The 16335-nt window shown below is 38.6% G+C and overlaps 1 protein-coding gene across 1 annotated transcript in view; it reads left to right on the top strand.

Annotated features, from left to right (window-relative positions):
- The first annotated feature begins 5000 nt into the window (after nt 1-5000).
- The window catches only part of NET1 (neuroepithelial cell transforming 1), a 43502-nt gene continuing 32167 nt past the window's right edge, over nt 5001-16335 (top strand). Inside the window, exon 1 of the mRNA XM_002750012.6 lies at nt 5001-5265. Within this exon, the coding sequence (XP_002750058.1) occupies nt 5138-5265 (128 nt within the window). The 5' untranslated portion in view covers nt 5001-5137. The remainder of the gene's footprint in view (nt 5266-16335) is intronic.

Genomic DNA, 16335 nt, shown 5'->3' with positions numbered 1-16335 from the left:
TGGTCCCAGCTATTTTCAGTTTGGAACAAGATGAGGGAAAAATCAGGTAATTTGAGTATCATTTCTAGACCACTGCTGCACTCAGTATCTCTCATTGACTTTTAAAAATTGTCAACCTTACTTGGAGCTATAATTAACTTAGATTTACACAGGAGTTAAAAGTAAACTAGAAAAATCTCTTTTGTAGTATAATGTTAAGAATACATGTTACCTTTTAGTAATTTATTTTATTTTTTTTTTTGAAAGACTAAGTGTTTAAGGAAGAAGCTTCCTCAAGTGATAATAACTAGAATGTCAAGTCTGAAGAGGTCTTGTGGGTGATAGTTTTCTGTGTCAACTTGGCTGAGCTGCAGCACCCAGCTACCGAATCTAACACACCCTGGGTGTTGCTACGCAGGCCTTAGGGAGGTGTGGTGAACATCTCCAGTCGACTTCGACTTTAAGTAAAGGACGTCACGTTAGTGAGTGGGCCTCATCCAATCAGTTGAAAGACAATAAGAGCAAGGTGAAGATTTCACTGAGGAAGAAATTTCATGGCACCCTTAGTTTCAGCTTTAGCTGTTACCAGGAGTTTCCAGCCTGCCAGCCTGCCCTACTGCTTCCAGACCTTACAGCCCCACACTCACGCTAACCTGCTTGTTGAAATCAATCACACACACACTACTGCATCTGACATACTTGGTGCCCACCTTAGGTCCTGAGAATGAAAAACTGTCCAAGTGACAAAAGTGTGGTACTTATACTCAGGATTTCCTTGTTCAATGTTCCTTTCTTGGCCAGGCACGGTGGCTCATGCCTGTAATCCCAGCACTTTGGGAAGCTGAGGCGGGGGGATTACCTGAGGTCAGAAGTTCAAGACCAGCCTGACCAACATGGTGAAACTTCGTCTCTACTAAAAATACAAAAAAATTAGCCATTCATGGTAGTGGATGCGTATAATCTCAGCTACTATGGAGGATAAAGCAGAATTACCTGAACCTGAGAGGCAGAGGTTGCAGTGAGTCAAGGCCACGCCATTGCACTCCAGCCTGGGCAACAAGAGCGAAACTCTGTCTCAAAAAATAAAAATAAAAACAATAAAATAAAAAAATAAAAATAAAAATAAAGAAGTTCCTTTTGTAAGTACTTTTCAATGTGAGCCAGTCAATTCACCGTCTAAGTAATGAGACAAAACCTTCTAAGCAAAGAAAAAACAAAAAGTTAAAAAACAAATTATCCGACTCTGAGCAATAATTCTGATTGACATCCTGGCATTCTGACATTTTCAAAATTCTCTTCGGTAATTCTTTGTTGGCAGCCTCACCACACAGCCAAGTCACTGTCCTCTGCCATCCTCTCTGTCCCCGACCATTGCATGGAAACCCCTTTCTCCTTCCTCCTCTATTCGCCTCTCCCACTGCTAATATAAGTCAGTTTTTTAGACCTGTAATGTTTCTAGGAAGATAGTCTACGCATTAAGAAAAATGAATCACAGTCTACTTTGGATTAATAGCACCTTCTCTGGCCACACATATTTAATCTCTAAGCTCAAAAGCTACATTTTGGAATTTTCCTCATTGGAATACCTAAGAGTAAACCAACATGGTAAATAAATGATTCATAGATATCGATTGCTGGATTGATTGACAGATAGATAGATAGATAGATAGATAGACAGATAGAGGCAACAAATGAAATGACCTCTCCCCACCCTGCACATACACACAGCGATAGATTTTAAGGGATGACAAACCTGATTTCAAATATTCTGCCCTATTGTGCCTGTAAGTACCCTTCCACTTGTCAGAATGACCATGCAGTCCACATACTTAACTATTGAACTCCGCTCCCTTTCATTTGGCATGTTTGACCCAATTAAAAATTACAGTCTAATTAACAGTTTTATAAATTAACCAATGGTAGATATATAAAATACATTTTTTTAAATTTCAGACTTTGTTATAATATTCGTTATCTAAACATATGTATAAGCACACACACGTACATTCACTCTCCTGAATGTAATTGCTATTAGTTTATGAGAAGCTATGAGAAGATTCAGACCAAAAAGCAAAAGAGAAATTCTCTAGTCATCAAGGCGGCTAGTTTTCTAATGGGAAGTCATTATTTGCAAATTCACTACATTTTTCTATGGGAGCCTACAGACCAAAGGAAAATCATTTACCTAGTGATAGCAATGGCAAACAAAAGATCACATCAAAATCAGCAAATAATTTGGAAATTAATAGAATATTTTGATGAATACTTTGTACTCATATATATGTATGTATGTATATATATATATATAAAACCTGGTAAGCAGTTTTGCAAAAATTGTTAGATTTACTTAGACAATGAAAGAAAATAGATTTTTAAATTATTGATTTACATAATAATTTACATTAGTTTATTGATTGTTGAATATATTTAATATCAACCTGCAAAAAGATTGGTGTCATCACATAGGGCTGAAGGTTTTAGAAATAATCTTTGAGGAAGTTCTCCAAAAGAATAGTTGTTTTGCAAATCCATGGTTGAAGAAGTTTGAGTAACACTTTGCTCCAGTCAAGTTATAGGAATCTTCTCAGAGAGGGAGATCTGGAGTCTGATTTTATGTATATGTGAGAGGTGAAATCGAAACAATTTCCTCAAACCCTGTCCTGATGAATATTTAAGGGAGAAGGATGATTTCTGTGGAGCTGAGTAGAGAACATGGTTTTGGGACTGTTCTTCTACAGAGTGTAAGATGTAGAATATGGGGACAGTGGCATTCAGACACCAGAAAGTTGATCTTGTAGGATCGCCAATGTCACCAGCCTTTCCCAGGTCTTCAATGACCAACCCTCAGAGCAGTCACTTCTCTTTGTTCTTCTTCTATGGTACCCGGCAGTTTTCTGATCAAAATTTGTCTTCTATTCCTTATTTCCCTAATGTCTAACACAGATCCTGGCATATTATAGCAGGAATTTAATAAATCCTTGTTAATAATTTAACAAAATCATAAGTTCTCAAAGAATGAAACTGGAAACAGTTGCTCTGCTTTCCAATCACTGGAAAGAAGTAGCCACCCCCACCACTGGAATCCCCACATCAATACCCTGCAGTATCTATCACTTTGTGAGTAATTATTGCAAGTTACCAAAGAACTGACTACCTCTGATTACACGATCAAAACCAGCTTCAGGACCTGCAAAGCTGAGCACAGACCCTGAATTCTGAAGATCTCACTAAAGTATGTTGAAAAGATTAATGTGAAACTGCGGTTTCTGTGGGTAAGAAGACCAAATGTCAGCGAGTCACATGGTCCCATCTTGTGAACAAAAGTTCTCTGAAAAGAAATTTGGAGAAAGGAGACTTTATTCCAGTGAACAGTTTGCAAACCAGGGAGATACAGCACAGCCTTCGGGGTAAAGCAAGGTGATTCCAGAGAATAAGGGGAGGATTTGGCTTTTATAGAAAAGTCCTTGCCCAGGTTTCCAATGAGATGTGTTTAGGATGAAAGAGTCAAACTCGCTCAGTTCAGATTGGGTGATACAGCTGAGCCCTGATTGGTTAAAGCAGATGAGTTCTGATTGGTTAGTTCAGATGAGCTCTGATTGTTCAATTCGGGTCAACTGTGACAATCCCAAAGGCCTGTGGGTGAGTGAGAGCAGGTGTGACCTCTAGTCAGCAGATAGCCCTTGGCCCTGTTTAAAATTTAGGCCCAGTTAGCCACTTGGGATCTGCCTTGAGGAATTGCTCTTTCAGGTTTATTTTTGCTCATAATCTAAATATCTGCATCCTATGAAGCTCTGTCTGGGTGGAGACCGACTCCCCAAATATTAAGAACATTTCTGTATTCTTACACTCTAACTGCTACAAAGCAATATTTTCTTCTTTAATTTTTGGAGACGGATGGGGAAGGTAGAACAGAAGTGGTTCTTCACTAAGGTCATCTTACTCCCTAATTTCTTACTCATTTCAAAATTAAAACATTTCCCCCTCATGTTATAAAAGGTACTGCAAGTTCAGTATGTCCTTATTAAAAAAAATTAAATGCAAAAAATAAAAATGTTGAATACCGAAAGTCTAACCATTTAGAGACATTTTAATACATTGACTTTTCCTTTGTATAATCTCTTGTCATTTATAACTTTGAATATACTGAATATACCTCTATGCTTCATGTTTTTATTTCAAATTACAGTATACCATTCTATTACACACTTCACACTTCATTTTTGTTGGCTGAAAATATTCTTCTCAGTAGATAAGCTGAGTTAGCAATTTCCCTATCATTGTTTATTTAGGATGTCTTAAATGTTTATATTATAAACAACATCATTAATAGCTTCATCTTTATATAATTTTAATTTTTAGTATAAATTTCTAGAAGTGGAATTATAGTGCCAAAGGAGAAGCTATTTTTAAAGTCTTTGACACATATTAAGCAATATTTAAAATCAAAGAATGTGTGATTTAACCATTTTTTTTTTACTTGAGGTAGTCCTTTATGTTGTGTCTTTTGATGACTTTTTACAAGCAGAGGATGAAGTCACTTCATTCTGTTTTGCTAGGGAGAGACTGTGTCTTCCTTATTGGAAGACATGAGGGCTCATAGTTAGATTTTGCTGGTTTCCTAGAGACAGCCCTGGGGAACATACCTGCATAATCTTTGGTAATTGGAAATATATTTCATATGGCCACGTGCACAATAATTTAGTGTGTATATGGCCAATAAACGAGCCTTGTTTACAGGTCATTACTTTCAATCTCCCTTCTCCCCAAATGCTGAGAAAGAACTGGTGACTTAAAATGCTTCCAGTCCCTTTGCCTTGGCCTGTAGTGAAAGTCCTAATGGACAATGAAGGAGGAACCGGACCTTGGGGACTGAGGGATGCGGTAAAGAGTTAAGGGTAAGTTTTCCTAGATTTTTCTCGTGGCAGGTGTATCCCGGTAGCGGCGGAGGGGCGGGACTTCACGTCTCCTAGGAACCGCTGCGCGCTCACTGATTGGCTGATCGCTGCGCAGCCGCCATTTTCAAATCCCCGGATGACGGCGGTGGCGGCGGCTGTGCGCTGACAGGCGCTTTCTGCCTGGCAGAGGCTGGCGGGCATCGTGCCCGTCCCTGCCGGTCTCCCGGGCACCCGGCCACCGCCCCACCCCCCTCCTCTGTGCCATGGAGCCCGAGCTGGCGGCTCAGAAGCAGCCTCGGCCGCGGAGGCGAAGCCGCCGGGCCTCTGGGCTCAGCACGGAGGGAGCGGCGGGGCCTTCAGCCGACACCTCCGGGCCGGAGCCGGACGGGAGGTGAGTGTGGGGGAGGGGAAGGCCGGACGGGAGGCGAGGGCAGGGGCGAGGTGAGGGCCGGCCGGGAGTTGGGTGTGGGGGTGGTGAGGGGCAGGGGGAGGCGAGGGCCGCTGGAAGGTGAGGGGGGAAATGGGGAGGTGAATGCAGCGTGTGTGTCGGGGTACCTGGGCCGCTGGAGGGAAGGGTGGCCCAGGCCTGAGTGACGGTGTGCCTGGTCTTGGACTGAGATGGGACCTGAGACCCCAAATTGCGATTTCCCTGCCCGGTGGGAAAGGGACTGCCTTGAGTCTCCTCTCCTCCTGACTGCTCCTCTGGGGAGACGGGGAACGCCACAATGGTTTTGTTCTCCACACACAACTGGCTGTAGGCTGGAGTTCCCAGGTACCTTTGCTCAGACCGAAACTGTCAGGGAGCATCACGAGAATGGGCTCCATGTCCTGAGAAAGGAAAGGCTAGGGGATGAGTTGGCTTCGGAATATGGGTCATGAGGTGCCTATGGGAGAGTTCGTCACAACCAGCCTCGTGTTTTTTCTTTTTGCTTTTGTGGAAGTACACATTGAAGTGAGACTGTATGACTCGTGTTTGGCTCAGTGAAATTTCGCAGAGCGAACCCACCTGTGTAAATCAGTTATACATCTGGGAATTGTCAGCAAAAGACTTGAAATCGAAGGTCATCTTAGACTGTGAGTATAAAGGACGAAGGGTTTGAGGACCAAACCCTGAGGCTCTCCCGGCGTTTAAAAGCCGAGGTAATAATGCTGGAGGTAGCTGTTGAGTTAGGAGGAAGAAATCAAGTGAGAATAGGATCCAGGAGGCCAAATGGAGAAAGGATTCCGAGAAAGAGGACGTGGGGAGCTGTGTCAGGTGTTCCTGATAGGTCAAATAAAAGGATTAAGTAAAAATGAGGATTAGGCTAGATGAGGAATTGAAATTAAATTTGGTAATGAAAAGAGAGTATTGATTGTAGATGGTTTCCAAGAGTGGTTAGAATATCGAACTTAGAGTGCTTTGCAACAGGTTGAGAAGAGAATGTTCGATTTGTTCAGGAAATAATGCGAGTGCCGACACTAGGAATATGGAAATGGAAAATACTGTTCTTACTATTTAAGATTTATAATCTAGTGGGAAGAAAGATAAGTAGGTTAATTATTATAACGTGTTTTAAGAGTTATTGTAGTGGTGTACACAGAATGCGGTACATTAGAGAGAACACTTAATCCTGGCTGGAGAGAACAGGAAATGATTTCCTATTGCAATCCCTGAGTTTGAGGACCAGTTTAGAGAGCAGATGTAAATGGGTGATTTTCAGGCAGAGAAGCAGCTTGTAGAAAGGCCCTGAAGCAAATGGGTCTGATGAGTTCTGGGTGTATATTCTGTTTTATTACTGTATTAATACTAGTTGTATAGAGGAGGGAGACCAATATAGGGATAAGGAGGAGGTAGTCATGAGCGATTATGCTAAAGAGGTGAAAGCCACATCAGGAAGGGGCCTTGTATGCCATCACAGAGTTTGGGGGTTTATCTTCACGGTAATGCGGAAATACTGAAAGGCTTTAAACAAGCCAATGGCATGATGTATTTGCATTTTAAAAGATCAGTTTGTCTTCCATGAGAAAAATAAGCAACATTTTGGAGTCATCTCACCATTCATATTTTACGAAAACTGTTCCCCAAAAACATGCTCATATACATACAAATTTCAGGAGATTTGTGGATCCAGCTGTGTATACCAAATAAAAATTTTCAAGTTTAGAAGGTGAATTGGTAGGAAATCAGTCTGCAGTAGTCTAAATGAAAAAATGACTGTTCAAATCTGATAGCTGGCAGTGGGATTGGTGAAGAGAAGTTTCACTGTGATACCCCTGTGCCATTACCATACTGTATCGATTACTGTTGCTTTGTATAATAAGTTTTGAAATTGGGAAATATGAGTCCTCCTACTTTGTTCTTTTTTTCTCAAGATTGTTGTGGCTATCCTGGGTCTCCTGCAATTCTATGTGAATTTTAGAATCAGCTTAACAGTTTTTACAAAAGAATCCAATGGGATTCTAATAGGGATTGCATTACATCTTGTAGATCATTTTCAAATGTATTCCCCTCTACACAGGGTTAAGTAGTCTCATCCATGGACAAAGGATGTTTTTCCAATTATTTAGATCTTTAATTATTTTCAACAGTGTTTTGTAATTTTCAGGGTATAGTTTTGCACATTTTGCTAAATGTATTCCTATTTTGTTCTTTTTGATGCTGTTGTAAATGGAATTAATTTCTTTTGAAATGGGAAAAGTTCCCTTGTCCCCCTTGCAGGGCATGCACTGGGGGTATGCTCGCTGCTTCAGTGCCCTGCTGTTCAAACCTCTAGGGGAACAAATATACAAGCAGGCAGTAGGACTCCAACCCCATGGGGGTGTCTGGGGGTGAATGTTTACAGCTGAAGCCCCAGTGGGCGTTTGTTACAGGGTACTCTTAGTTTAGCCATCTATAGGTGGCTTGTGTTCATCAGCTCAATTAGACCCCGGCCTCATTGCAAGGACAGAGGGCTTTCTATATCCTGGGGTTCTTGCCTTGATATACTGAAATAATTAGATCACACATGGGCTTGGAGAGTGAGTGCAAGATTTGATGAAGTCGAAGTGTAGCTCTCAGCAGATCGGGGAGCCAAAAGCAAGTTGGTTTTCCTCTTGGAGTCAGGTTGCCTGATTCTCCTCCAACCTCCCTGGCCATCGTTCTGCAGCTCCATGGCCTGCCCGCATGCTGGTGTGCTCCTATATCGGTACATACATCTCGACATCCAGCCGCCTGTGTGTCTGCCTTCTAGGGTCTTTTTCTAATAGTCAGTCTAGCTAAAGGCTTGTCAACCTTGATCTTTCCAAAGAATCTGATTTTGGCTTCATTGATTTTCTCCGTTCTTCTATTCTTTATTTTATTTTCAATTTAATCCTTATTGTTTCCTTTTTCCTGCTTAGTAATCTGAATAATCTGCTGAGATTAGTCTGCTTGCTTTAGGTTTAGTTGGCCCTTTTTGTTTCCAGTGTCGTGATTATAGATTAAGTTACTGATTTGAGATCTTTTTCTTAATAAAGGGATACAGCTATAAATTTCCCTTTAAGCATTGCATTAGCTGCATCTCATATTGATATATTGTGTCTTCACTATCATTAATCTCAAATTATTTTCTGATTTCTCTTTGATTTCTTTGAGCCATTAATTATTTAGGAATGTGTTATTTAATTTCCAGATAATTGTGACTTTCTTCTTTTTTTTTTTTTTTTTTTTTTTTTAACAAAGGTGGGGTTTCACCATGTTGGCCAGGCTGGTTTTGAACTCCTGACCTCAGGTGATCCACTCACCTGAGCCTCCCAAAGTGCTAGGATTACAGGCATTCACAGATTTTTTTTTCTAATTTCATTATATTGTGGTTAGAGAATATACTTTGTATCATGTATTATTTCTATCCTTTTACATTTATTTAGATTGTACTGTTTTTAGATGCACATGTTTGTAATTATTATATATCTTCCTGATGGATCAACCCTTTGATCATTATAAAATGTCCCTCTTTGGTAACATGTTTTTCTTTTAAGGGCTATTTTGTTTGATGTTAGTGTAGCTACTCCAGCTTTCTTGTGGCTTGCCATTTGCATGATGTATTTTTATCCCTTTATTTGCAAGCTGGTTATATCTGCGAAACGAAAGTGTGTCTCCTGTGGACAGCACATAGGTGTTTCTTGGTTGGTTGATTGGTTTTGATCCTGTCTGGCCATCTCTTTCTTTTGATTGGGTTGTTTACTCCAATTACATTTAACATTATTTATTGATAGAGTTGGATTTATGTCTGCCATTTTGTTGTGTTATATAAGTCTTTTGTTTCTCTATTCCTCCTTAATTGCTTACTTTTGCATTAAGTGAGAATTTTCTACTTTATAGCATTTAAATTCCTTTACTAATTTTTTTTTTTTAAATCATTGAAACTGCTTTTACTAGGGCTTTTGGTTTTGTGTATGAACTCGAATTACTGTCTGGGTCATTTACTTTCAGCCTGAAATTCTTCTTGTAGTGTTTCTTGTAAGGCATGTCTGCTAGCAACAAATTCATTTTGTTGTTGTTGTTGTTTTAATATGGGAATGTCTTTGTTTCTCCTTCATTCCTGAAAGATAATTTTGATAGCATAGGATTCTTGCTGAAACTTTCTTTTTCTTGGAGCACTTTGAATATGTTATCTCACTGCTTCTTGCTTCCATTATTTCTGTTAAGAAGTCAGCTATTAATCTGATTGGGGTTCCTTGTAAATAAGTCCTTTTTCTCTTGCTGCTTTTCAGATTTTCTGTTTTTAACTTTTATCATTTTTACTATTATGTGTCTGTCTGTGGATGTCTTTGTGTTTATCTTACTTGAAGTTTATTGAGCTTTTCCAAATGTGTAGGTGGTTGTTTTTCAATAAATTTAAGAAGCTGAGGCATTGTTTCTTTGATTTTTTTCCCACCTCTTTTCTCTCTCTCTTTCTGGTACTGCAGGAGAGAGGAAAGGGAAATGTGGCAAATAAAACAAAATTTTAATGTAAATATTTAAGCCAAGCAGTTCTATCCCCAGAAATTTACCTTACAGTAATTGAACAAGCATGCATGGATGTATGTACAAGAAAGTATACCCTAGCACACTTGTGTAGTAGAAAGGTTAGAAAAAACAGGAGGAAGTTAAATACATTATGGTTTTCTGCACAGTGAAACATCTTAATAATTTAAAACCTTTATAATTCAGGTGGAATTTATTTGATACGTTGTATAAGATGTATTTGAGATTTTAGGTGGTTTGTTGCTACATCTCTATGCACCTGTGCAAGTTTCTCTGGGGCAGCAGTTCTGTGTTTTGGACCTCTGGACCTTTTATACCCTTAAAAATATTGGACATCACAATGAGCGTTTATTTATGTAGATTCTATTCTATCAGAATTAAACTGATACATTTTTAAATATTTAATTTTCTCAATTTGAGACTCATTACATAGGAACATAAGCTATATACTTTGACACATTATTTCACAAAACAAAAAAAAATTACAAGAATGGAGTTGTTTTACAGATTTCACAATGACCCAATATCTGGCTTAATAAAAGATAACTGGATTCTTAGTTATTAAATGCAACTGCATTTAATCTGTTGCAGTGTGTTGTTTTGGTTACACCATATAGAGAGAAAATCTGCACTTAACATAAAGTTTTAGTTCAAAAAGGAATGAGTACTTTTAATAGTCTTTTCAGATAATTGTGGATATTCTTTGATACTACATCAGAACTTTTTTTTTTTTTTGGAGATAAGGTCTCACTCTGTCACCCAGGCTGGAGTGCAGTGGCACCATCTCAGTTCACTGTAGCCTCCAACCTCCTGGGCTCAAGCTATCCTCCCACCTCAGCCTCCCGAATAGCTGGGATTAAAGGTGTACATTACCATGCCTGGCTAATTTTTTGTGTGTTTTTTGTAGAGCTGGGGTTTCACTATGCTGCCTAGGCTAATCTCAAACTCCTGAGCCCAAGCGATCTGCCTGCCCAGGCTAATCTCAAACTCCTGAGCCCAAGGGATCTGCCTGCCCAGGCTAATCTCAAACTCCTGAGCCCAAGCGATCTGCCTGCCCAGGCTAATCTCAAACTCCTGAGCCCAAGCGATCTGCCTGCCCAGGCTAATCTCAAACTCCTGAGCCCAAGCGATCTGCCTGCCTTTGCCTCCCAAAGTGCTTGGACTTACAGGTGTGTGCCACCATGCCCAGACAACAAGTGGTAATTTCTTAAATGTTGGCTGCAATTTGGTATCTGAAGCTGTATCAGTGAACTTTTTACTTTCTATTACATTAAAATCTATTGATCTCTTTAAATTTTGAGTGGATCTTTTACTCATGCATGATTTTGTGACTGCATTTATCATTTGGGAAATATTGGAGGACTGAGTTATGCCGATTTCTAAAGGTTGACACATTTTCTTATATACTCTCAAAAAATCACAATCATTAATATCACCATCAATCTCATGCAAAAGCTTTTAGGTATTGGGAAGTTTTTATGCTCATAGTGATGGATGCAAATTTCCAAAAATTCTAATTGAAAGCTTAAATGTTATCATTAGCAGCAACACTTTGTTTTAGAATAAATGTCTGCAAAATACCCAGGTCCAAATAATGATAGTTTATCTGTTGTTCACTCAGATAAAAACGGTGTTCTATGAAAACAAGCAGCTAATTTGTCTCACAGCTCAATCACAGAATTGCTTTTTCTCAACACAGCCTTATTATGCAAACTATGTGTCTTACCTAGAGGAATCTTTTTCCTGACAATCATATCTTTAATTGTAGCATTTAGTCCATTTACATTTAATGTTTAATTCTTATTTTATTAGAGTTAATGTGTTTTCTTTCTGGCTTTTAAAAGTAAGGAAAAGAAGATGGAGTCCAATGTACAAATCGAGAATTTGGCCTTAGGTAATACAGGTTATCCATTAAACAAGAGAAAAGAAAAGGTTTATGATAGGTTGGTAGATTGGACAGTGTAAATATATGGAATAATGTTAGATATAGGGTCATAAGCTGAAAGTGAGGTGGACGTGGAAAGTGAGTGTTAGAAGACTAAAGAAGAAGAAGAGATTTTAAATAGTTATTTCAGAGAGTAGAAAAGCGAATGACTAGGGAAATAATAGCCGTGCTGGTCAGAACTGAAGACCCACTTGAAATTTGTGGTTGTGAGTTTAAAGTGAAAATAGCACAGGTGTGTACACTACTCAGTTTACAAGGCCTGGCCCACGTGATTGGAGCTCATTTCCAGCCACACTCATTGCTAATGGCGACCATCTAAGCAGGAAATGTGCTAGACTCAGTGATGAGCCAGGGAATAGAAGCAGGGTGTAGAAGCCGGGCAGGGTTGCTTAATGTTTTAAATCTGTACCACGTTATATAAAATATTATAAAACTGGTTTTGTCTCTGCTAAGTATTTGTTGGTTCTTGAGATTTCTTCACACTGAGTTAGAACATTTTTCCATCATAATGTAAGTGTAGTAATTGCTATAGGACATGGCAAGGGAGAGGTAATTAGAGGGAAAGAGGAGAAACATCTGGAATCCACTGGAATATATGTTTTCTATGTAGATATTGCCTATTGCATGACAGGCCTCTTAACTTCTTTCTCCCCACTTCGCAGTTCTGGGTAGCAGGCAGGGGTCTTCCTAAACAACTCTAGGTTATACTACATGGTTGAGAGCTCAAAATAAGGCCTGCTTTTCTGGCCTAGTTTTTTGATACCAAATTTGTTTTGACTGCAACTTTAATTTACCTAATTATTTTCTATCATTTCCTTTGAGAATGTACGTTCTTTTAACATTCTTTTAGACTAGAACCCGTAGACAAAGAGTAATGTTTAAAGAGTTTACGTTTTAAAAGCAGTCAGACTTCCTAGGTTCCAATTCTGGCTCTTGAGTTCCTTGGGCAAATTACTTCGTCTCTAAATCTCACTTCATAGTACCTATGTCTAAGATCCTGAAAATTGGACATAAACAATGTTTAAATAATTTTATTTCTGTCTTTCAGGGCCTTAGATAATCCATATAGCTTTACATATCCATATGGCAGAAATATAAATACATACTGATCCTTTTAAGGGTTTTATAATATTTTCCCTTTTTGCAGATTTGAAATAATGCTGTCCATTGGTAGCAAAATAATAGTATGACCTATGATCTACCAACAGTGATAAGGCTTACTCTTTGAATTTTGTTTTTCCAATAAAATTGATGGATTTGTACAATGGATATCCAGAGTTGAAGGTATGGTCTTAAAGCCATTCTTGACAACCCAGGATTTTTATTAGTAGTAGTAGTAATAGTTGCCAAAAACAAAAAGCATGCTCGCAAGTTTATAAGGCCATGTGCCCCCACATAAGTTGAATGTTTTTAAATAGTTTATTGAGGTATGATTTGCATATCATAACATTCACTCTTTATAGGTGTACAATTCTGTGATTGTCAGTTGCTTTATAGAGTTGTGCAGTCATCACCACAGTCTACTGTTAGAACATTTCATTACTCCAAATATCCCTGCTCCCACCCCAGCCCTAGGCAGCCGCTGATCTGCTTTCTAGCTCTATACATTTCTATTTTCAGGACATTTCATATAAGTGGAGTCATAGAATGTGTAGTCTTTCCGTATCTGCCTTCTTTCACTTACATCATATTGCCAAATTATATTGTACTAGATGAATATACCATATTTTGTCACTCCATTTACCAGGTGTTGTACATTTGATTTGTTTCCAGTTTGGTGCTTTTATGGATAATGCTGCTATGAACATTTGCATGTGAGTCTTTGTGTAGGCTGGGTACAGTGGCTCACGCCTATAATCCCAGCACTTGGAAGGCCAAGGCAGGTAGATCACCTGAGATCAGGAGTTAGAGACCAGCCTGGGCAACGTGGCCCATCTCTACTAAAAATACAAAATTTAGCTGGGCGTGGTGGCATGTACCTGTAATCTCGGCTACTCGGGAGGTTGAGGCAGGAGAATTGCTTGAACCTGGGAGGCAGAGGTTGCATTGAGCCGAGATTGCACCACTGCATTCCAGCCTGGGTGACAGAGCGAAACTCCCGTCTCAAAAAAAAGGGTGTGGTATAGTCATACATTTTCACTCCTCTTGGGTAAATTCTTGGGGGTGGAATTATCAGGTCCTATGGTAAACTTATTAACAACTTAAGGAATTGTCACACTGTTTCCAAAGAGTACCAGATTTTTAATGATGTATGCCTTCAGAATTTCTCTTCCCTTACTGTTACTTGCTGTTGTCATTATCTCCTGTTCCCTCTTCCCTAAATTTACTGCTGTGGACAAGGCCTGAGGATTAATGCAGGACTTTAGAATGTCTGGGGTATGGTGGGGGGCGGGCTGGTGGTGGTTCTGGGGTATGGTGGGGGATGGTTTCTAGATGTTCAACTGTGTTCTAGACAAGATATTCCAAGATGTATGTATTAGCTGAGACTCATATGCAGATGAGGAAACCCTAGTATGATAGGAGACATAGTCTACATGATTGTCAGCTTCCTCTAGAATCTTTCTGAAGTAGAAGAGACAGCACCTTAATAGAGAAGACGCTGAACAGTCAGAACAGTCGTGGATGTTTACTACATCAGATATTTGACCCAAATAAATGAATTGCTTCTAGAGTGATTTTGGTTTTGCCCGATTTACAAAGAAATTCAGAACCTCAGTTGCTTAGCACACCCCAAATATAAAAAATGTTAATTGCAGAAGATAAATTATATGATTCTTTTTACATGTATGGTACCATTGGCATTTACATTTTTTATTTTGGCTATGCATGAGTTACACATACTAGTTTGTAATGAGACTGACAGTTACTTGAGTTGCACTTGTGGCACGTGAGAGCGGCTTCCTTAACCAGCAGCTGCACTTCAGTGCTCCTGCATTCTTTCTTTTCACATTGAAAGTAATTCTTCTTAGATCCTGAGACATCTCAAATAATTTTCAATTATGTAATGTCTTATTTTGAGTGTCCCTATGCTAATTTATTGCTAATGTCAATGACATAGTCTGCTCTATTCCTCTCATTAATCTTTTGTCCTGCTTGCTGTTTAGAAATGTCACTTTGCTAACTCGTTCTGGTTGTGAATGAGTTAAGGGTTTCATTGTAAACCCCTAAACATCTACTTTATGATAAGCCAGTATCTTTATATTTTTGAGGTTTGCTTTCCTTTTTAATTGGAAAAATATGTTTTTAGGATAAGAGTATATGTATGGTGCATGTCACGTAGTAGGCACACAATAAATGGAAACTGTTGCCCTTTTAGAAATCTTTCTGAAACTCGTTTTCATTCTACATTCATTTTTTCTTTTATAATGAATGCATCTTGAAGGTCAATTATGCTTTTAAGAACGCTTTTTTCCTGTTGGTAATAGTAATGTTCAGTACATTTTTTGAAAATGAAGGTTTATAATTTCAAGTCAGGTGTTATCTGCCATGATGGAGGAGGTCGTAACACACACCAGAATCTCTGAAAACATAATTTAGCTTAAGAATGAATTAACAAGATGCTTTTCTTTGCTCAGCAGCGTTACCATTCTAATTATGATTTCTTTAAAACAAATTTAGTGTAAAAATAATTGACATTGTTCAAAAACATACCAAAGATATGAAAGGAAATGCATTAAAGGCCAAGGGTATGTCTGCAGGAGTCAAATAAGGAACTTAATTTAATATAAGCTACTTCCTGAATGTATTGGTTTATTTTATCCCTTAAATGTTATAATTACTTGGATATATGAAAAAATACATTGGATATATGGACAAAAATTCTTGAAAAGGTGGACTGCCACTTTTTGCTCGACATTTTAGCCTTTAAGCCCTCCTTTTTAGGAAGTTGTCCTGTGTATCTTCTGGAAAAAAAAACACTTATAATCTTAATGTTTTATGAAATTATTTTTCCCCCACAAGGATTTAAAATAGCTATTACATTTTGAGTCTGACCCTTGTGAAAAATGAGTGTATGTCTTTCCAAGATTTGTGGAAGTTGGCACTGTCTCACATACTTTCTGGGCAATTTGTTTTTTGGGTTGCTTTTTTCCATGGGTATTGAAAATAAATAGGAAATTGTTATTGAAGTGGGAAAAAATAGCATTACTGTAAAGCTGGTTACAGATACTGCTGGAAAGAATTTTAGAATATGATTGGAAATATTTTTCCAGTTAACCTTTTAAAAATTCTCGAGCCATTTTTCCTTCCAGCTTTCAGATAGCAAATGCATTCTGAGGTCAGTGTGGTCATTTCTAGGGAATAAAGAAATTCATAGCTTTGGTTTTGTAATACTCCCTAATACCTAAACCCGAAAGGAAGTGTCACAGTGAACACCACTTTGTACTGTATATTTGTATTAGATTTAAAATAACCTGAAAAATCATAATTGCTGTTCCTTAATTCAGTGCCCACTGATGGCTCCTGATAACCGTGTAGCATATGATAGCACTTAATACACTAATAGCATTTATTACTAGAGCAGTGTTTTTAAAAAGTGTCATCTGTGGACTCAA

This window comes from Callithrix jacchus, chromosome 7 (genome assembly GCF_049354715.1).
Source record: "Callithrix jacchus isolate 240 chromosome 7, calJac240_pri, whole genome shotgun sequence".
NCBI classification, from domain to species: domain Eukaryota; kingdom Metazoa; phylum Chordata; class Mammalia; order Primates; family Cebidae; genus Callithrix; species Callithrix jacchus.
The sequence above is the reverse complement of the archived record's forward strand: the minus strand, read 5'-3'. Positions and strand labels throughout refer to the sequence as shown.